The 23,149-nt window shown below is 41.4% G+C and overlaps 2 protein-coding genes across 6 annotated transcripts in view; both read right to left on the minus strand.

Moving 5' to 3' along the window:
• The window catches only part of znf318 (zinc finger protein 318), a 26,203-nt gene extending 11,566 nt beyond the window's left edge, over positions 1-14,637 (minus strand). For both annotated transcript variants that reach the window (XM_062059354.1, XM_062059353.1), the window contains exons 1-7: positions 14,109-14,637; positions 8,299-8,396; positions 7,300-7,762; positions 5,581-6,637; positions 5,454-5,512; positions 3,084-3,183; positions 2,692-2,993 (exon numbers count right to left, since the gene is read on the minus strand). In XM_062059354.1, the coding sequence (XP_061915338.1) occupies positions 2,692-2,993; positions 3,084-3,183; positions 5,454-5,512; positions 5,581-6,637; positions 7,300-7,762; positions 8,299-8,396; positions 14,109-14,459 (2,430 nt within the window). In that variant the 5' untranslated portion in view covers positions 14,460-14,637. The remainder of the gene's footprint in view (positions 1-2,691; positions 2,994-3,083; positions 3,184-5,453; positions 5,513-5,580; positions 6,638-7,299; positions 7,763-8,298; positions 8,397-14,108) is intronic.
• A 572-nt stretch (positions 14,638-15,209) lies between these two features.
• The window catches only part of LOC133657714 (zinc finger protein 318-like), a 34,961-nt gene continuing 27,021 nt past the window's right edge, over positions 15,210-23,149 (minus strand). For 2 of the 4 annotated variants that reach the window (XM_062059352.1, XM_062059350.1), the window contains 3 exons: positions 22,348-22,473; positions 21,577-21,697; positions 15,210-17,305 (listed from right to left, as the gene is read on the minus strand). In XM_062059352.1, the coding sequence (XP_061915336.1) occupies positions 16,746-17,305; positions 21,577-21,697; positions 22,348-22,473 (807 nt within the window). In that variant the 3' untranslated portion in view covers positions 15,210-16,745. Of the gene's footprint in view, positions 17,306-21,576; positions 21,698-21,765; positions 22,150-22,347; positions 22,474-23,149 lie in introns of those variants that run through there. The other 2 variants (XM_062059351.1, XR_009827340.1) reach the window with 2 other exon arrangements.

Genomic DNA, 23,149 nt, shown 5'->3' on the forward strand with positions numbered 1-23,149 from the left:
AAACCCTTTTGTCTTCTTGTCTCTCATAATGATTGTGGACAACAGAAACAATTCCAAACAAAGTGCAGTACCTCTTAAAGCAATATATTGTATGAATGGATATACCACCATATTTTTCGGACTATAAGTCGCTCCGGAGTATAAGTCGCACCGGCCGAAAATGCATAGTAAAGAAGGAAAAAAACATATAAGTCGCACTGGAGTATAAGTCGCATTTTTTGGGAAAATGTTTTTGATAAAACCCAACACCAAGAATAGACATTTGAAAGGCAATTTAAAATAAATAAAGAATAGTGAACAACAGGCTGAATAAGTGTACATTATATGACGCATAAATAACCAACTGAGAACGTGCCTGGTATGTTAACGTAACATTATGGTAAGAGTCATTCAATTAACTATAACATATAGAACATGCTATACGTTTACAAAACAATCTGTCACTCCTAATCGCTAAATCCGATGAAATCTTATACGTCTAGTCTCTTACGTGAATGAGCTAAATAATATTATTTGATATTTTACGGTAATGTGTTAATAATTTCACACATAAGTCCCTCTTCAGTATAAGTCGCACCCCCGGCCAAACTATGAAAAAAACTGCGACTTATAGTCCGAAAAATACGGTAATTGGTTTGAAAAACATCTCAAATATCATCAACATGTTGCACAATGCTTTATTTCAGCCAACTCTCACATTCCAAAACCATGCATGTTAGATTCATTGGAGACTAAATTGACCATAGATATGAATGTGGGTGTTTGTTTATATATACACTGTCATTGGCCATGCTCATTTTGGTTAGCCTGGCAATGAACTAATCCATTGTACGCTAGCATTACGCTAACGGCATTGGAGCTCAACCTTCGTCCTGCATAACTGTATTGCTTTTTTCAGTTGATTCCAAACTGTATTATTAATTTAACCTGCTTCTCACGTGCACTTAGTTTTACGGTGACTTCATTGTGGACAATAGCAACAAAACACCTCAAGTTATTTTTTTCACCTCTAATTAGGAATGTCCGATAATGGCTTTTTGCCGATATCCGATATTCCGATATTGTCCAACTCTTTAATTACAGATACCGATATCAACCGTTACCGATATCAACCGATATATACAGTCGTGGAATTAACACATTATTATGCCTAATTTGGACAACCAGGTATGGTGAAGATAAGGTACTTTTAAAAATTTTTTATAAAATAAAATAAGATAAATAAATTAAAAACATTTTCTTGAATAAAAAAGAAAGTAAAACAATATCAAAACAGTTACCGGTACATAGAATCTAGTAATGAATGAAAATTAGTAAAATTAACTGTTAAAGGTTAGTACTATTAGTGGACTAGCAGCACGCACAATCATGTGTGCTTACGGACTGTATCTCTTGCAGACTGTATTGATATATATTGATATATAATGTAGGAATCAGAATATTAATAACAGAAAGAAACAACCCTTTTGTGTGAATGAGTGTGAATGAGTGTAAATGGGGGAGGGAGGTTTTTTGGGTTGGTGCACTAATTGTAAGTGTATCTTGTGTTTTTTATGTTGATTTAATAAAAAAATTAATAAATACAAATAAATAAATAAAAACGATACCGATAATAAAAAAAACGATACCGATAATTTCCGATATTACATTTTAACGCATATATCGGACATCTCTGTCTCTAATTCAAATACCTGTTTACAAATTTGGCTAACTCAATTGCAATATTCAGGAAGAGCAGAATAAAGTGTAGCCTGTGTTACCTTTTAGAATAAGCAACAATATTTCAAACTGCAAATGAACCGAGCAGTCTACCAAGTCAAATTCCTTGTGTGTTGAACTTACTTGGCCAAGAAAGCGGATTCTAATATAAGAAAATATTTACGTTATTATTATTACCGGTAACTAAAAACACATATTTGTTTTAAATATACTAAACATTTGTTTAGCCTTTTAAAAGAAAATATATGCATCATTGCAAATCATCATATGTATGATGATGTCATACTGACCATGCCCCCATTGCCATGTACCTCTACATCAGGGGTGTTCAAAGTGCGGCCCGCAGCTCAATTTTCATTGGCCCGCGACACATTCGATAGACAAACTAAACAGGTCCCAAATTAGAAAAAAAACTATGAAAAATTCAACGGGACCAAACCCCCCAAAAATGGGACCTGAAAAACAAAATGGCCGACAACCTGAGCGTTTTACTGTACGAGGTCATTTCTTGTGAGACATGATATGTTTTTGAGTGTACTAAAGCCCTCAAAAGCGTTTCAGTTGACGGTATAATAGCAATATTAGTAAATACAAGCTTACTTTAGAGCACAGTTAACATAAATACAAATAATAAAATAAAATCATTATTAAAATAATCATGATTTTATTGCTTTGTTGTCTATAACACAAAGCTAAGATGTAGAAGTGTTTTTCAAATGTTAGCATATGTTTACCTACATTGTTTTGGTTTGAGTATTTTTCATATACAAAATGTATAAAAGTGGCCCTCGCATTCTTAAATTGTGTGGCCCTCGCTGGAAAATGTTAGGACACCTCTGATCTACATCAACAATATGATTTGGCTGGACAGGACGGATTAAAAAATAATATATATAGAAAAATAACTAGATTTTTTTTTAAAATTAAGAATTGAGAATTGCAATTCATTAAAAAAATCGCTCACTAACATACCTTCTGAGACATGCTGCCATCTTGTTGGCGTCCAGGGCTGTGCTCAATCGCCTGCATTTTGCTGCGGGGCTGCGAGGCGTCGTCCTCCTGCGTGTCAGCCAGCCTGTGGGGGCGGTCGGAAGCGCTCAGCCCCAGGATGAGCGCCACTTTGTCGATCTCGCTGTGTTTCTTCTCGGCGGCCTCGTGCTCCTTGCGGAGGTTGGAGATCCGTTTGATGACGTCCTCCTGCAGGCGGCCGATCTCCTGCAGCAGCGGGTCTTTGTGGCCATCTTTCTCTCGCCTCTTCTTCCTCAGCAGCTCACCTGAAAGCACAACAAACATGGCCGCCGGCCGGTCAGCTGATGCCAGGGCGCCGTCCCACCCGAGTCAACATGGCCGCCACACGGTAGAACCTTGCTGCTTGCGTAGCTCCTCCAATTCTTTCATGAGGTATTCCTTCTTTTTCATCCGCATGTCCCGCTCCTGTTTCAGGTTCTCACGCTCCTCCAGTACCTGCACAGTGTGACAAGGTCATAGGTCATAATGATCATGTGGCCAAAAATGTTTATCACCAGACATTTGGCATATTTAAGTCAAGGCTGGGCGATGAAACCATATCAATATATATTGCATGAGACGTAATATCAATAAAAAACTGCTTTGTTGTGTTTGATAAAACGTTTGACTTTTTTTTTTGTCAGGGTAATCGATTTCAATAAAAAACGTGTTCCATAAAACGTTTGGAAATGTTTTTTCTTTTTTGTCGGAGTAATACATTTCAATAAAAAATGCGTTCAATAAAAGGTTTGTGAATTTTTCAGATTTTTGGTTGAAATAATCGATTTAAATAAAAATGTGTTCGATAAAACGTTTGATTTTTTTTTTGTCGGAGTAATACATTTCAATAAAAATGCGTTCGATAAAAGGTTTGTCAATTTTTTTTCTTTTTGGTTGGAGTAATCGATTTAAATAAAAAATGCGTTGGATAAAACGTTCAATTATTTTCTTTTTTGCCGGAGTAATAGATTACAAAAAAAAAAGCTTTCTATAAAACTTTCGATAATTTTTTTCTTTTTTGTCAGAGTAATCTATGTGTTCGATAATACATTAAATTTTTTGGTCGTAGTCATTTATTTTTTTTGCGCACGATAACTTTTTTTCCTATTTTATCGGAGTAATCTATTTCAATTAAAAATGCGTTCGATTAAACGTTCAATATTTTGTTTTCTTTTGACTGAGTTAGCGATTTTAAAAAATGCGCTCGATAAAATGTTCAATACATTTTTTGTCAGAGTAATCGATTTCAATGAAAAATGCGTTCTACAAAACTGTTTTTTTCTTTTCTTAATAAAAAATGCGTTCGCTAACTTTTTTTTCTTCTTATCAGAATAATCGATTTTAATAAAAAATGCGTCTGATAAATCGTTTGATAATTTGTTTCCTTTTTTGTATATCAATAAAAAATGTGTTTGATAAAACATTACTTTGTTCTTCGTCAAAAAAAAGGTGAAGTATGGAAGCAAGGTTGGTTGCATTAACAAAGGCACTCTACTCTCTCTCTGGTAACCGAGCAACACAGGAAGTGATCCCTGATCAGTGGGCGTGACATGCTAACAGCCAATCAGGTGACAGTATCAACTATCAAGCCTGGTTGATTCTTTGCATGGCGTGAGAAGAGAAAAGTCCAAATGAAGAAATTGTAGATAAAAGAGGAAAAGTCACCTGGACAGTTTTTGGATTATTTTCAAAGGGACCGTAGTCAGACCAATGTGGTCTGTAAATGATGCAAGGCAAAACCGCTAATACCACACCACCGTAGCCACGCTCACCCTTTAGAGCACAGCTGTAACTTCCTGTCACTAAATCTGCAGAAAAAAGTTCTTCTCAGGTTTCTCTATGTTTACATTTTCACACTTTGCACTATTTTCTTACACTTCATGAAGGATTTCTTACATATTCAATAATTTTAAGAGCTTATTGTTAAGTGTTTATTGTGATTGTAATATTTTGTTGACATTTAGTGTTTTCAATATTTGTGTTCACATTTCCTTTCTGCCTTGATAGCTGAGGGATTATAATCACAGGAAGGTTACATTTCAAATACAATTTTTATCCTGCACCTTATATTCCATAGGTCATAAAAATAAAATAAAAAATATGGATAAACCAATATAAAAAACTAATATCATGATACAGTTTTCAGCCATATATATACACAATATAAATATCAATTTGGCCGACAATAAATATAATAAGTTGATGACATATTTCACGCAATGTAGAGTCCTTGCTAGCGGCTAACATCCCTCCACAGTGCAAAGTCACTTTTAAGTCAGCCATTTCCGGTTCTAAATCGGCTGTCAAAGTATCCCAACTTGTCGGAATACATCCTCATCCTTCTACTATCCAGGTGAGAGGCGTGATTTTTGATCTAGAGTTCATAAAAAAACATTCCGGAAAGTTCCACAAATGGCGGCTCAGGCAAATTCCCGGTCTTCATTTATTTGACAAAAGATACACTCTCGTACAACGACCTCAATGTACGTCTCTCCTTTCCCGACAACACTCGCCCAACAACAAGTCACTTCCTCGTCCTTGCCCCGGAAGTCCCGCCCCCCGCAGTTGAAGAAATAATGGCCACTTTGGCCTGGAAAAAAAACGATCCAACATTATACGAACGCATTTTTCATTTATATCGATGAGGTGTCTACTGCGATACATAATTATATAATTTATCACTGCGATACATAATGATATCGTTTACCCCAGACCAAGACACTGACCTTCTGCTTCTCGCTCTCATTGTTTTCCAGCTCTGACACCTGGACGAGGACGGGAGACGCTGGCGAAGAGGAAGAGAAAAGTCACGTGGGTGACGTCTTCATGTCGGACATTGGGACGGCGACTGACCTTTGACCTTGCGTTCGAGGGGTGGGTGTTGGTTGTACGGCTGGTTGTACGGCAGGGAGGGGTGGAAGTTGTTGGGCGCAGGGTACATGGACGACCACTGCGGCTGTGTGTATGGCACGAAGCCACCGTACTGGCCGTAGCCGGCGGGCTGGTAGGCGGCGGGCATCATGTTGTGCACCTGGGGTGGGGGGTAGGAGGGGACGGGCAGCACGGGCGGTGCCGTCATGGTGTCGGACGCTTGCTGCTGCGACTCTTTGGAGGCGGCGCGTGCGGGTGCGGCGGCATCGCCGCTGGAGTCCGAGCTGCTGCTGCTGCTGCTACTACTACTGTGGCTCCGCCTTCCGCGGCTTTCCTCCGAGCTGCTGGACGAGTGGCGTCTGCGCTTCGTCGGCGTCTTGCGGGCGGGCTTGTTTCCCTCCAGCCGCTCCTTGGTCCTGGCGGCCATTTTAGTTATCTCGGTCACGCCGAGGTCCAAGCCGATGGTTTTCAGCAAATCCTGGATGTTCTGGTACTTGTCCGAATCCTGCTTGTGCGTCACTTCTTCTGACTCGGGGGCAGAAGTCGACACCGGGGCGGCGCTGTTGGGCTTGAGGCCGGAGGGAGGCCAGATAGCGTCCACGTCGCTGGTGGTAGGAGGGGCCTGGAGGTGGGGCAACGCCACAGGTGGGGTGCCATACATGGGGGAGGCGGCGCGAGGCAGATAATCGCTGTACAGCGCCTCCTCCGTTACGTCCTCGTAAAGATCAAACGTGTGGCTCTGGGCCGGCTGAGACTGCGCCGAATATTTGGGCTCCAAAGACTCCCCGTACAGGAACTTCTCCTCGTCGTCCATGTCCGCCGCCGTCTTTTCTGGGCTCTCTGCTGTTCTGCTCATGCCGGCGTCCAGTAGGTTGACGATCTCCTTGATGTCCACACTCTGAGCGATCAGCGGGTCGGACTGCAGCTGCATCAACATGGATGCCATGGCGGCCGGCTCCATCCCTCTGCAAGCCTGCAGCAGTTGCTCGGCCACGGTAGAAATGGTGGACCCCGCCGCTTCTCTCTGCGAGTCTGTGCTCTGAAACAAAAGCCAGACGCGCCTCAGTGACAAAGCTTTCTAGATACTTGATAGGCAAATGAATGAATGAAGGAAAAATAGGAAAGATGTGCTGCAGAGATAGCTAGCATGTTGACAGCGCTACACTAGCATTATTAATGATGTCATCTAGCTAGAGCTAACTAGCGTGTTGACAGCGCTACACTAACATTATTAATGATGTCATCTAACTAGGACTAACCAGCGTGTTGACAGCGCTACATTAGCATTATTAATGATGTCATCTAGCTAGGACTAACCAGCGTGTTGACAGCGCTACATTAGCATTATTAATGATGTCATCTAACTAGGACTAACTAGCATGTTGACAGCTCTACACTAACATTATTAATGATGTCATCTAACTGGGACTAACCAGCGTGTTGACAGCGCTACCATAGCATTATTAATGATGTCATCTAACTAGGACTAACTAGCATGTTGACAGCGCTACACTAGCATAATTAATTATGTCATCTAGCGAAGGCTAACTTGTGTGTGGACAGCGCTACATTAGAATTATTAATGATGTCATCTAGCGAGTGGCCTTAGTAACATTAGACATGAATGAGGGGGCTGCAGTCTGCTGCACGCATCATGCCCTTTGAGCAGTAAGCTAATACCAAATTCGGGCAGCAACGCACCCTTAGTGATGGCGAGTCTTCGTTTTCGCCGTGTTTCTTCAGTATGGACTTGGTGGGCAGACTCCAAGTGTCCTCCAGCGCCTTCCTGCGGCCAACGCCTCGCAGCTGGTTCAAGTTTCTCCTGCTTCCTCGTTCAGCGCTACTGCTGGAGCTGCTTCGACTCCTCCTGCTTTTGCTGTGGTTCCGACTTGGCGAGGACCGACCATGGCTCCTCCCTGTGGACCTGGATCTAGAACTGGATCTGGACTTGGATCTAGACCTAAGGCGAGGGCGGCTCTTACTGCGACCCCGGCTCTTAGCCCGGCTGCGGTCCAAACTGCGACTCTTGCTCCTTGCCCGGCTCTTGCTCCTCGCCCGGCTCTTGCTCCTCGCCCGGCTCTTGCTGCGTCCTCGACTTTTTGCCCGGCTCCGGTCCGGACTTCGCTCTCGGCTGTGACTGTGCTCATGCTTGTGGTGTAGGTCCCTGCAGAATTACACACAGCTAAGTGTAAAGCTTCATCCCAAAAAGATAAAAAGTAAAAGAAAAAAAACAATAATTAAACCATAAGCCGTTGCTTTTTTCCTACGCTTTGAACCCTGTGGCTTATTAAACGATGCGGCTAATTTGTGAATTTTTCTTTGCTGACTGGCTTAATGAAACACATGCAAAGACATTAAAAAGGTGCCTATGGTGCCATCTTTTGGGCGAGGTCGTTCACTGCAGGGGCTGCTGGGTGAATGCCTACAAGTGTTTCCTGCTGTTTAAAGCTTTGAACCGGAAGTACAAGTGTCTTCCAATCGTCCATAGCGTTTCTACTCGTATGGATTCTTCCTCCCCCCCTAAAATTTAGTGGGCGTGGCTTATTACCCGGGTGCACCATAGTCCGGAAAATACAGCGAGTAAAAAGAAAAATAATAATATGTACGCAATTGTTTGCATTCTGCCTGTTCATAAAATGTTTCCACTTCAGTCAACCAATGCACTTTGGAAAAGGTGTTGGGATTTCCTTCTATCCTTACCTGTCGTGGTGATGTGAGGAGGAGCCTGTGAGCTCGTTGCCAACGGTGATGACGAGGTTGTGGTTGATGGGATGCCCCGGGCGGGGCGAGTGAGACCTCTGAGTAAAAACAAGAGGTGACGTTTACATTTGACCAATACTCGGTGGTACCAATTTTCCGTACTTTTGTGTTTGTTCATGTGTTGATAAATGTTCATTGTTAATAAGAACATGTCTTTTTCCATTGAACAGTGATCTGATAATGATATCAGTGCTGGGACATAGTAGACTGTTTGTGCAGTGGCAATTCCTACACGCCACATGGCAATGGTCAATACTAGTGATGTGCGATACCACTCATCTCCTTTTCGGGTAATATTTAGGCTGGTATCCGCGATACAGATACGATACTTTGTGCAAATATAACTAATGTGTCTGTTAACATATAAAAAGTTGTGTGTTTTCAAATAAGAAAAAAATCGGAATGTAATGAGAAAAATCTGACTTTTAAAAATAATAATTAAATATATACTTAGTCACCAACAACACAATAGTTTGTCTTTAAATACACATAACTGTTTTTAGCATTTAAAAAAAAAAAACTTTAGACACCCCTGAGCTAAAATATTAGAAGCTCTCAAAATAATTAGATACACGCAACATAAACCACGGTAGTTAATTTAAAATTAAAAAAGGACTAACATAAGTCATAATTTTAAAAATTACAACAATAATAATAAACACTGTTAAATATGTAACAGAGCATTATTTTTTATTTTTTTGTCACACAAGGTTATGCAGTTACACAATCATATTATTATTCTTACATGGAAAAAAAACTACTTAAAAAATATGACAAAAGGGAAAAAAAATAGGAATGTAATGACATAAAGTTGACATTTTTCCATCCAATCAATCCACTTTATTTATATAGCACATTTAAACAACAAAAATGTTTCCAAAGTGCTGCACAACAATATTAAAAACAATATTTAAATATTATCCTTAGCTCCACCAATGACTGAATAAAAACAAAAAATAAACAAATATAAAACCAATATAAAAATAAATATGATTAAAAATGATTTTAAAGGGTAAAACCAATTAAAACAGTAAATAGAAATCAAAATTTAAAAAAATAAATAAACACAGAGGACCACACAACTCACATAGTGTTAAAACTGACATAATAGATTTAGCCCTTTAGCTAGTCCTACACCCCAGTCTACCAGGCACCACACCTTAGTCATAGGGGACTCCATCACCCGAAACATAAAGCTTAGCAAACCAGCCACAATTAAGTGTATTCCCGGGGCCACAGCACCTGACATTCAAGCTAATCTTAGGGAGCTAACTCGCAACAGGCCTAGTAAACACGTACGACAGGCTAATCGCACCACTAGTTATGCGAACATAGTTGTACACGTTGGCTCCAATGACACTAGGATAAGACAGTCAGAGATTACAAAGAGAAACATACCCAGGATTTGTAATCTCGCTAGAAAAATGTCCAGGCATCGAGTAATCGTCTCTGGCCCCCTGCCTGCGAGAGGCAATTATGAGAGGTATAGCAGATTAGTTTCGCTTAACAAGTGGCTGTCTGTCTTCTGTAGACAACAGGGACTAACGTTTATTGATAATTGGCCCTCTTTCTGGGGCAAACCAGGCTTGCTGATGAGAGACGGCCTTCACTAGGGTTGGGTATCGAGTATCGATTGGAACCGGGACTAACTTTCCGATTCTCCCGGAATCGTTCAAAAGTTTAAATTTCGATTCCTAGTTTCGATACCCAGTCCGCCGACCGTAAAAAAAGAATAAATCCGCCGACCGGAAGAAGAAGCCGCTGAACACCAACGAAGAAGCGCCCACCGCCGGAAGTGTTAGCGTAGCTGAGCCTATGTAACCGAGCGAGTCAGTCAAGCATGGATAGCGGGCGTCGGCGGTCGAAAGTGTGGCTTTATTTTACTAAAAAAAATGAAATATCTGCGAAATGTAACACGTGCGACAGGACTGTTTCGTGCTTAGGAGGGTGCACGTCGAACATGATGAAGCACCTCCGATTTCATGGAGTACAAATAAATGCGTGTCCCGTCTTCGACGCGCTGTGCCGACCGTCTTCCTCTGCCTCTTCCTCCGACGCCCAGCCTGGCACCTCGGTGACTGCACTGCAGTCCGAATCCGGTAAGTAAAACAATATATATGCAATAAATAATGTGTTTTGCGCCAACGTTGAGGCAGCTAACAAATTAGCCCGCATATTTTTTCATAGACAATTTACAACCTGCTAGCCAGGCTCCGCGATGTGCTCAGCGTACTCCGTTCACCGTAGCGGCAATGGGGAAGATGTCGGTACCACAGACGGAAGAGTGCCACAGAAAGGTCACTGCACACATAGTCAAAAGACTGCATCCCTTTTCAGAGGTGGAATCTCCAACATTTAGGTTAGTTAAGCAAAAACGTTAGAGCTAAGCTAATTGATACTGGGCTAAACAGTAACAGCAACATTACATGTTTGTTTATGTTTGCAGGGATATGGTGAAAACTCTCAAACCAAAATACATACCACCTTCCAGGGACTACCTGTCAAACACATTGATCCCGGCATGGTACAAGAAGAATCGGAATCGAGAATCGTCAGGAATCGGAATCGAAACAAAGAATCGGAATCGGAATCGTTCGAATTCAAACGATACCCAACCCTAGCCTTCACCCTAACCAGGAAGGCGCCATAATCCTGTCTTGTAACATAGATTTCCGTTTGAGTCACACTTGACTAACTACACTAGAGCAAGCCCAGTCACAAGCAATTACAGAGTCTGCTAGTCCGGGTGAGGAATCAGTTAAGCTAGAACTAGCCAGCGCCAGGCTGGAAAATCCCTGCACACATAGCAATTCTCTTAGAATAATACACAATTCACATAATGTTTTTTCTGCAGTGACTGTGTCAGAGGTGGACATGCATTCTATTGAGGTGGCTAATTATGATGCGTTCAGTGTATCGCAGCACAAAGCAAACAATCTGAAAATTTCCATCATATCAATTCCTAGATATGGTCGAAATTATTTAAAGCACACTACGCATAATAAACGCAACATTTTTAATATTACTACTATGGATAATTTCAACAAAAACTCCTCAAAACAGCCCATTACCTATAATATGGGCTTTTTAAACATAAGATCATTGTCTCCCAAAACGTTATTAGTTAATGAGGTCATTAGAGACAACAATTTTAACGTCATTGGTCTCAGCTAAACCTGGCTCAAACCAGACGATTTTTTTGCGCTGAAAGAGGCATCTCCTCCAAACTATACAAATGCGCATATTGCCCGTCCCCTTTTATGCTGTTCATTCTCATTTCCATGCCGACTGCTTTCCTTTAGGCGCACTGCCGCCTAATAGACATAATGAAGTGTCAAAAGGTATTAGCAAGTGGCAGTTTATTTCCCTTTTTACGATCAGTGTATTGTTGAATGGGCTCAAACTCGTGTTTATTGAGGGACACATCGCAATTATGGCTGTCCTCAGAGTGACTATACATGAACACAAACATATCATAGGCTTGTTACACAAATGTTTTGGTTATTTTTTTACCAACAGATTGATGGAAAACTTGCTTTGAAATTGTAAGACAAGATGACAAGCGGGTATTTAAAGGCCTACTGAAATGATTTTTTTTTATTTAAACGGGAATAGCAGATCCATTCTATGTGTCATACTTGATCATTTCGCGATATTGCCATATTTTTGCTGAAAGGATTTAGTAGAGAAAATCAACGATAAAGTTCGCAACTTTTGCTCGCTGATAAAAAAAGCCTTGCCTGTACCGGAAGTAGCGTGACGTCACAAGCGGTAGTGCTGCTCACAATTCCCCGTTGTTTACAATGGAGCGAGAGAGATTCGGACCGAGAAAGTGACGATTACCCCATTAATTTGAGCGAGGATGAAAGATTCGTAGATGAGGAACGTTACAGTGAAGGACTTGAGAGGCAGTGATGGACATATCTTTTTTCGCTCTGACCGTAGCTTAGGTACAAGCTGGCTCATTGGATTCCACACTCTCTCCTTTTTATATTGTGTATCACAGATTTGTATTTTAAACCACCTCAGATGCTATATCCTCTTGAAAATGAGAGTCGAGAACGCGAAATGGACATTCACAGTGACTGAACATGTAAATACACGATTAATAATATTCCGCTTGGCGAAGCTAAAAAAACAGAAGCTAACCTAGCTGCGTAGCCAACGCGATAGCGTCAGTCTCAAATGCAGATAGAAACTAATTTAAAAAAAACCCTGACTGGATGGATAGACAGAAGATCAATAATACTATTAAACCATGAACATGTAAATACACGATTAATAATATTCCGCAAAAGATTCACCAACACAGATGTCCAGAATACTGTGGAATTTTGTCGAAGAAAACAAGAGGCTTTTCTATCGGGTCCGATGGGGTCCAACCACTTCCGTTGCTTTTGTGACGTCACGCGCATAAATCATATCCAAAGGAGTTTTTCAACCGGAAGTGTGGCTGGAATTTTAAAATTGCACTTTATAAGTTAACCCGGCTGTCACACCAATTTTCTTCCCGTCACAAAAACCTTCCTAACCCCCATTTACTTCTGGGGTAATTTCCGCTTACGTCAGTTCCTCTTACGTCATTGACAGCGATCGATAGCACTTCGTTTGACTCTTTTTTATAATACAGCGTCAACAAAACGTCTGAATTATCAACAATAATGTTGATTTAAAGTACAGACATTTAACAGTATTATATATTAATTAATATTAGTGAAATGGTTTCAACAATAATGTTGATTTAAAGTAGTACAGACATTCAACAGTATTATATATTAATTAATATTTTTTGTACGTTACCACGAAGACAGAAGTTCGCAGCAGCGGCCCTAACACTCCGCTTGAAATGTTGCGAAGCCTGCTGGTGTTTGACATAAGTCCCCTGGGACAGATAAAGACGAATATCATCCAGTGACACCACCATTTTCAGGAGATTTGGATTTATCGATCGCTGGCAATGACGTGAGAGGAAATGACGTAAGTAAGAGGAACTGACGTAAGCGGAAATGACCCCGGAAGTAAATGGGGGTTAGGAAGGTTTTTGTGATGGGAAGAAAATTGGCGTGACACGGCCGTATTGGCATGTGTTGCAATGTTAAGATTTCATCATTGATATATAAACTATCAGACTGCGTGGTTGGTGGTAGTGGCTTTCAGTAGGCCTTTAAGTGTTCCTTTTTGATTACCAAAACACCCCGCTTTGAACATCTTGTTGCGTGATCTGATATTAAAGTGTAGAACATATGCAACATGTTTCTGTCAAAATTGAAAGAACAAATATATTTAGAAAAGGCCGGAAAGTGCTTTTTAATTTACACCCTTTTGCTGGCCACATAAATGACATGGTGGGCCACGTTTGCCCCCGAGGCTTTGAGTTTAACACGTTCAAGTGTGTATATCATGGGTGTCAAATGCAACAATGCAGAGTCTGTTTTTCTAAGAGCAACCATTATTTGTATTTCAAACAAACCTATTTTATAGGTGGCAAAGCGTATTATTAGTTATGTCATCATTCCAGCTTTTTTTAAATTAAATGTTTATTCCGACAATATACTGCAGGCTGTGGGCAGCAGATGGCCCCCGGGCCACACTTTGGACACCCCTGCACTGTATGTGGTGGAAAACACTTTTCGGTTTGATAACAATCCTTCCCTCCATTGTTTGACGGGCAGGAGATACAACTAAACAGGAGCATTTGATGGCACTGCAACTAAATATTAAAAGTCGGACTATCGCAATGCAAAGCTCACCTCTCGGTGCGGAGATCCGGACGAGTGCCCTCGACTATGGTAGTCTCTTGAGGGCGAAGGAGGGTATTTTCCGTGCGGCGGCGAGCGCCGGTGGTCCGGATAGCCGTGGTCGTGGTGCTCGGAGTGGTGTGGAGGTCTGCCTCGGCTCCTTCCGTGGCTTGGTGGTGGGTAAGGCTCGGAGTGGTGTGGAGGTCTGCCTCGGCCTGGTGGTGGGTAAGGCTCGTAGTGGTGTGGAGGTCTGCCTCGGCTCCTTCCGCGGCCTGGTGGTGGGTAAGGCTGCAATGGCGGTCGGCCGCGGTCCTCGAAAGATGGCGGGTAAGGGCCCCTCGGTGGAGGCTGACCGCGATACATGTTTCCCCAATGAGTGAAGACCAACAGACGGTCCAAGTGCCGGACGTACTTGGTTTACGTGAAAGTGGAGCCGGGATACAACATCCACAGCATAACTTTCATGAGTGCGTGCAACTGTACGCTTTCGTTGTTGTCGGTTTCTTCTTCGGCTTCATGACGCCACACATTGCGGCGTTGTGCGCCCCCTGCAGGCACACACCCTTCCTACAAGGCACAATTGTCCCGTGGGGCCCTAAAAAAGATGAAGGTTTTATGTCAATACTTTGAAGGTGTAACAGGTTAAGAATATTAAAGTTTTATGTCAATAATTTGCACGTATTAAAAAGATGAAGGTTTCGTGTCAATAATTTTTAAGGTGTAACAGGTAAAAAACAGGAACGCTTTGTCAATAATTTGCACATGTAACAGTTTAAAAAAAAAAAGTTTTATGTCAATTTTAAGGTGTAACAGGTAAAAAAAAAATAGATTTTCTGTCAATAATTTGAAGGTGTAAAAGTTATAAAAGATGAAGGTTTTATGTCAATAGTAAGGTGTAACAGGTAAAACGATGGAAGGCTTTATGTCAATAACTTGAAGGTGTAAGTTATAAAATATGGAGGTTTCATGTGATTCATTTGAAGGTGTAACAGGTAAAAAATCATGAAAGTTTTGACAATAATTTGCGCATGTAACAGTTAAAAAGTTGAAGGTTTTATGACAATAATTTCAGAATCAGAATCAGAATAGTTTTATTGCCATTGTTTGAGAACGGGTTCACAAACTAGGAATTTTTCTTGGTGCAAACGTGCGACATAAAACACATAACACATATTTGGTATAAAAAGAGCTGTGACTGAGCTATCAGATAGACTTAGAAGGGATTCAAGGAATTCAAGGAGCTGCTGTTAGGAGTTATTGTTCATTTGCCTGATGGCCGAGGGGAAAAAACTGTTCAGGTGGCGGGAGGTGTGGGTCTGGATGGAGCGTAGTCTCCTGCCTGAGGGAAGAGGGGAGAATAGTGTGTGTCCAGGGTGAGAAGAGTCAGCTGTGATCCGACCCACACGCCTCCTGGTCCTGGAGGAGAACAAGTCCTGGAGGGATGGGAGCTTGCAGCCAATCACCTTCTCAGCAGCACGTACGATGCGCTGCAGTCTATTCTTATCCTGGACTGTGGCGCCGGGGAACCACACTGTGATGGAGGAGGTCAGGATGGACTCTATGATGGCTGAGTAAAACTGCACCAGCAGTGAATTTGAAGGTGTAACAGTTATAAAAGATGAAGACTGTGTCGATAATTGTAAGGTGTAACAGGTAAAAAAGATGAAAGTTTTATGTCAATAATTTGAAGGTGTAACAGGTAAAAAATAATGTTTTGTCAATCATTTTTAAGGTGTAACAGCTAGTTAAAAAAGGTTTTATGTCAATAATTTGAAGGTCACGTGTGACAGTTAAAAAGTTGAAGGTTGTATGTCAATAATTTGAAGGTTCGGTTTTGGGACCAACATTTTTTATTTTATATATTAATGATATATGTGAGATATCTAAGTTATTGATACCTCACATATATCATATTGCACATGTAATCTAAGTCTAGAGCTGACCAATCGAAGTATAAGACTGGATCCCACCAATCTAAGTCTCGATCCGACCAATGTAAGACTCGATCCGACCAATCTAAGTCTCGAGCTGATGAGTCGAAGTCTAAGACTAAATCCGACCAATCTAAGTCTAAGACGAGATCTGACCAATCTAAGTCTAAGAATAGATCTGACCAATCTAAGTGTATAAGCATGAACTGATAAAGCCTACTTGGAAAAGAGTACAGACGTCTTCAACTCAAACCAAACAGTCCAGTTGCAATCGATTAATTGTTCTGAGAACACTAAGATGTCTTGCTCTGCACACCTACCTGTGATGTAGAAGTACTGTGTGTCCTATGTGTCAGAAATATTTAACATCTTGTTACATAATTTGTCAGCCTCCATTTCAAAGACGGACATTTTCTGACATAATATTTCCTCAGTATCTTTGAAGACTTTTACGGTAAGATGGCAGAGCCTAATACATCTAAATATTAAAAAGGATGAGCACAAACAAAATGGTGAATAGCACAATTATAACTGGATTTGTTGGTTTCATTTATTTCAAATGTTGTGTTTGTTTGGATGTCTTCCCCCATGATTAAAGCTAAAAAACAAAAAAAACAATACAATCAACAAACAGAAGCCAAGCTGACGAAGTAAGCACTCTCTTAGTCGGAGGTGTTGTTAATTTCTCCCTCCCACTTCTCCAGATAATCCTGCAGGTTCAAATTGAACAGGTCGATCCCCTTGTGGGACAAATGGATGCCATCGGGCCGGTAAAAAGCCCGTCCGTGTGTGAGCCACAGCGGATGTTGTCATGGGCCAAAGAAACGCCGCCTAACTTCGAGAATATGTTTTGGATTCTGCGGTTGACCGTGCTTCGGACCAGATCCACCTCATGGGCGTCAGCCGAGTGGCGCCGCCCCCTGCGGAGGAGAATATTGGACCAAACGAGGGGGGTGTGAGGGAAGATGGTCCTCATGGAGGTCAAGTCCTTTTTAACAGAGGCCACCAGGTTGGTAGGACTGTCGGTGCACATGTCGTTGCCCCCCAGGTGCATAACAAGGACGTGGGGGTCGGGCCAGGTGACTTTGAGCTGGTGCAGCAGAGGGAGCAGCTGCGGCCACGTCATGCCTTGGACCCCCTTCCACCAGATAGCTACCTTGCTGGGGTCCATTGCCAGCTGCATACCTACCTCTGGAGATGTGGCCCGCATCTCTGCCCAGTACACCAGCGAATGACCACAAATCCAAACATTCTTGGGCTCACTGCTGACTGCCGTGGCTGTAAATGGGAACACGATGGATTAATCAGTCAATGAGCTCAAGATGCTCACACAAAGACTTTACAGAAGTAAACACTTTTACAACTACTGACACTCTGTCGGACCATCCTAGCTGTTTAGTCCTGGACAACTGATGTAAACGGACTTTGTATTAAAGAAGATCATTTAGGAGGTTCCGTCTAGTTGTAATCGATTTAATGCCCTGATAATTAAATGAGAAAATTCACAGGTAACATTTAGGAAGTGTTCAACAAATCATCCAGATAATAACAAATAAAGACCTACCTTGACTGGTTTGACTTTCACCATAAAGAGCAATGAAAACAGTGTGTGGTGCTTATACAAGCACACTCAAACGATCAGGTCATTTTTATTTCAAAGTTCCGATCATTAGTTTCGCTTCTTTAGGAACTCCCCACATTTATGAGGCTAGACATTTAAGGACGAACTTAAACACAAATAATGAATAAAGTTATTCTGCCACATCACACAAGAGAATCAACAGATCACACAAGTAATTCTAGCTAGATTTGAGTAGTAACATTTGTCCGATGTCTAGCTTCTTCTCAGCCGTTAGATGACACAAAAACTGCTCTACAGTCAAGTACTATGTTACGGTGGTGGTGACGGTGCAACTATCACACAACTGTGCAGTTAGCATTATGCTACATCAGTGCTCAAATGCATGTTTTTTATTGGCAGGTCGTTTTGTTTAGCTGCTAGCTTGACAATTGTGGAACTTCCGAGGAGACATTTTCACACTTCTAGCTACTACTGTAAGCTTGGAGTCTACATCTGGATTCTTTAAGAAACCATAACCATAAACCACGTAAGCAATAAACTTGGTAATCCCATGTCAAATAGCATACATTTTGCAACAGCCTAATCATTCCACCACCTTTCTGTTGAAACTTCTGGTTCAGGTTAGGTTAGCTTAGCGTGAGACTGGAGCAAAGTGGTCTACAGATGTGATCTTGCTGGTCTGAGTATAGGAAAGTGGGCTAGCCTCTGCACTCATATTAACAGAATAGATCAGGAAGGATCATTTTAGTCAGTACACGGTAGTCACTGACTCTGGCAGCTTGGAGTGTAGCAAACTTTACCTGAAGAACAATATGTCGACTTTACTTACCCCAACTCCTTCAAGACTTACCACCGACGAAATGCAACACCATTTGACAAAGCTGACTTGCTACCAATAAACAAGCTAAAAAGATAAAATAAAAAAAATATGCGTGACTTTGAACATGTGCTGTCCAGAGTGAGTTCTTGGTATGGAGAGGTTTTGGAATAAAAAGCTTTTGTGAACATGGCTAACACATTTGAACAGTGCATGGGTCTAGCATCAATCTTACGATGAGTTCTTCACATAGATTCAAGCGTTTCTAAATGTATCGCAGACTTGCAACGCTGTTGTAGACAGAAACTTGCATTCTAGGCCTAACAAAGTAGAGTTACAGAAGCTACATCTGCTGAAGAGATTACATGGTAAGTCTAGAACAAGAAACATAGCTAGCTAGCTAAGAAGCTTGGTATGTACTTTCAAAACAGTCCACAAGCCGCTGTAAGTAAACTTTAGCTGAGCAAAATCATTTGCACAGTTTAGACGATCGCATAAATAACTAACGAGCATGCATCCTAAGCTTCTTCATGCCATGTTCTTAAAAGCTGATTTGTAGCAAACTTTTAGCGCTACATCGGTGAACACAGTAAATGCACAGCCAGCCCTTAGAGTCCTTTCATACTCTGAATAAACAGGAGTACTTTGCATTTAGATGACTAATTGTAGCACAAATGTACTTGGGTCTCAGACTGTTGCAAGTTTTATCTCAGCTCATAAAAGTGAAGATTCGGCAAACAGGAAGGTCCAAAATGTCCCGCAGATGAGGAAAAGTACCTTTTTACTCACCTGGAAGGTACTGAATGTAAATGTAAAAAGCTGTAGTAGTTGGAGCTATGAGACACATGATGCTAGCTAGGCAACTCCCTGAGCTATGAAATTACTTGATGTTGAAATAACCTTAAAGGCCTACTGAAATGAATTTTTTTTATTTAAACGGGGATAGCAGATCTATTCTATGTGTCATACTTGATAATTTCGGAATATTGCCATATTTTTGCTGAAAGGATTTAGTATAGAACAACGACGATAAAGATCGCAACTTTTGGTATCTGATAAAAAAAGGCTTGCCCCTACCGGAAGTAGCGTGACATAGTCAATTGAACATACACGCAAAGTTCCCTATTGTTTACAATGATGGCCGCATGAAGTGAGAGAGATTCGGACCGAGAAAGCGACAATTTCCCCATTAATTTGAGCGAGGATGAAAGATTTGTGGATGAGTAAAGTGCAAGTGAAGGACTAGTGGGGAGTGGAAGCTATTCAGATAGGGAAGATGCTGTGAGAGCCGGGGGTGACCTGATATTCAGCTGGGAATGACTACAACAGTAAATAAACACAAGACATATATATACTCTATTAGCCACAACACAACCAGGCTTATATTTAATATGCCACAAATTAATCCTGCATAAAAACACCTACGTGTTTGTTATGCTAGCTCCTAGCTCCTCTGCTAGCTCCTAGCTCCATAGAACACGCCAATACAATTCAAACACCTGATCAACACACACAATCACTCAGCCCAAAAGACAGTTCACCTAACCCAATGTTCATAAAGCTTATATATTTTTAAAAAGTTACGTACGTGACGCGCACATACGGTCAAGCTATCAAATGTTTAGCAGCCAAGGCTGCATACTCACGGTACCTGGTATTCAGCTGGGAATGACTAAAACAGTAAATAAACACAAGACATATATTTACTCTATTAGCCACAACCCAACCAGGCTTATATTTAATATGACACAAATTAATCCTGCATAAAAACACCTACGTCTTTGTTATGCTAACTCCTAGCTCCTATGCTAGCTCCTAGCTCCATAGAACACGCCAATACAATTCAAACACCTGATCAACACACACAATCACTCAGCCCAAAAGACCGTTCACCTAACCCAAGGTTCATAAAGCTTATATATTTTAAAAAAGTTACGTACATGCGCAAAAATAAAGTTGCGCACCTACGGTCAAGCGATCAAATGTTTAGAAGCCAAAGCTGCATACTCACGGTAGCACGTCTGCGTCTTTGTCATCCAAATCAAAGTAATCCTGGAAAGAGTCTGTGTTGTCCCAGTTCTCTACAGGCGTCTGTGTATCGAAGTCAAAAGTCCTCCTGGTTAGAGTCTCTGTTATCCGAGTTCTTCCATCTTGACTGCATCTTTCGGGAATGTAAACAAAGACGCGCCGGCTGTGTACTGTTGTTGCTGACTTCATTCGAAAAATACATCCGTTTCGCACCGACAACTTTCTTCTTTGCTTGCTCAGCTTCTTTCTCCATAATGCAATGAACATAATTGCAACAGATTCACGAACACAGATGTCCAGAATACTGTGGGATTATGAAATGAAAACTGAGCTTTTTCGTATTGGCTTCAATGTGGAAGGCATACCCGTGTTCCCCGGGCTACGTCACGCCATACGTCATCCTCAGAGGCGTTTCGAACCGGAAGTTTAGCGGCAAATTTAAAATGTCACTTTATAAGTTAACCCGGCCGTATTGGCATGTGTTATAATGTTAAGATTTCATCATTGATATATAAACTATCAGACTGCGTGGTCGGTAGTAGTGGGTTTCAGTAGGCCTTTAAATAAAACTGGACTTTAAAAGAAGCAAAAAGGGTATGTGTGTATATCCTTAGTAACAACTTTTGCTAAAATACTAAGTAGTAGATGAACAAAACATATTTGTCCCTACTTCTTAGGCTGGATAGAAATACTATGTGAAGAGAGAAAAAAAAAACAGTTACTTGCAGTTTACTTCTTTCCTTGACGGCTGGGAGGAACCACTACTTCTTGCTAACGTGCACTGCTAAGAATGAAGACCTAAGACTGCTTTGGAAGTTTCCAAATCACCGACCGCAAACCTGTGTAATTTCTGTGTTACTGGGGGATCCGAAGCTTGGTCCGGCGGCAAACATAACAAGACCACCACAATGTGTTCCTGGTCGGATGTGCTAGAAGCATCTTTATGCTTTTTTTCCACTGCCTGGAAACAAATGCAATAGTGTGGACTTATATCTGCAAACATTACATAAATAACTAAGAAAAGCATTCTGCTTCTTTGGTACTTCAATAAGGCTTGGTGAAAGCAAATACAAGCTGCTGTAGGTTTTGAAAAAAGCTTTGATAGATCAATATCTATGATACCTGGAGACAACATCATCGTCTTGCCTTGCTTGCGGGCTAGCTTTTCTTTGTACTGCAGTTCTCGCTTTTCTTTGTACTGCAGTTCTCGCTTTTCCAAAATCTTCTGGTTGTACAAGTCCAACTGTAACAGAAACACATGAGTACACAACAGTGACTACAAGTCCTCCAAAGAAATGCTACTGACTCTACCTTTTCCTTCTGCTTGGACTTGATGTCAACGACAGGGCAATATGAATTTGTGGCTGACTGACGTTAAACTGAACTGGACAGATTTGAGCGGTTTAGCTCCCGGCTTCATAGACTGAGACTTGACAGACTCGATGACATTTAGGCATCTGGCCACCGTCGAAGAGATTGTGGACTGGTCCTCGTTCGCAGTTGAGGACAATGGCTGTTTTGCTTGAGCAGGGTTGTCGAGCGGCAGAGCTGAGGCTGGCTTGCCAATGAAAGGAGGCTTTCCAGGAGATCGCCGGGGAGGAGGACCAAGAGGTGGTCCAGGAGGAAGTCGACCAGCAGCAGGAGAACATTTAGGGTTATCTTTGAGAGATGAAGCAGTGTCGAGGGGCGGCCAGTCTATTGGAGGGGATGGATGTTGGCAGTGTGCGGGACAATATTAGAACTTGGATGAACCATTCATTATCTATTTTTTAGTTCTGTGTCTGGCAACAAACAAGTTCTCTGTTTTTTATCAGTTCTGGTTTTATTTTGAAAAATGTATGAAGGAATGATACACGTGTGAACATTCTGATTGTCAACTAGAAACTTTCTTACCTTCCCCTTGGAGGCGGTGAAGTGGACGCGGACGACGGCCTTCATTGCTTTGGGGTCCCCGAAGAACCCCTTAAAGCTGAAGGAGAACTTCTTCTGGTCTTCCCGCCTGATGTGACCAAAGGAGGGCTGTGCAGCACAAACAATCGCGACTGGCGTCAACATGGCGTCGGATCAGTTTTTCAACAAACTATTTATGACATTCAAGATTGAATCCAGCCCATTGAGGATCATGTGACTACAGTAGTGTTCATTTTGTTGACTAAAAAATCGTCAATCGTCAACAACCTATTTTTCCCAGACTCATAAGAAGATTAAGAGCAAAAAGAAGAGAAGGAAGAAAAAGAATAGGAAGGAGAAGACAAAGAAGAAAAAGAGGAAGAAGAAAAGGAGAAGAAGAAAAAGAAAAAAGAGGAAGGAGAAGAAGAAAAAGAAGATGGAGAAGCAGTAGAAGATTGAAAAGCACAAGAAAAAGATGGAGAAGAAAATTATAAAGGAGGAGAAGAAGAGGATGATGGAGGAGGAGAAAAAGAAGGAGAAGAATAAGAAGAAGATAAAGGAGGAGAAGAAGAAGAAGAAGAAGAAGATGGAGAGAAGAAGATGATGAAGGAGAAGAAGAACAAGACTAAGGAGAACGAGAAGAAGAAGAAGATGATGATGATGATGGAGGAGAAGAAGTAGAAGAAGAAGAAAAATAAGTAGAAGAAGATGAAATGGGAGAAGAAGAAGATGGAGGAGAAGAAGAAGATGGAGGAAGATGGAAGAGAAGAAGAAGATGAAAGAGAAGAACAAGATGAAGGAGAAC

This window comes from Entelurus aequoreus, linkage group LG09, assembly GCF_033978785.1.
Source record: "Entelurus aequoreus isolate RoL-2023_Sb linkage group LG09, RoL_Eaeq_v1.1, whole genome shotgun sequence".
NCBI lineage: Eukaryota > Metazoa > Chordata > Actinopteri > Syngnathiformes > Syngnathidae > Entelurus > Entelurus aequoreus.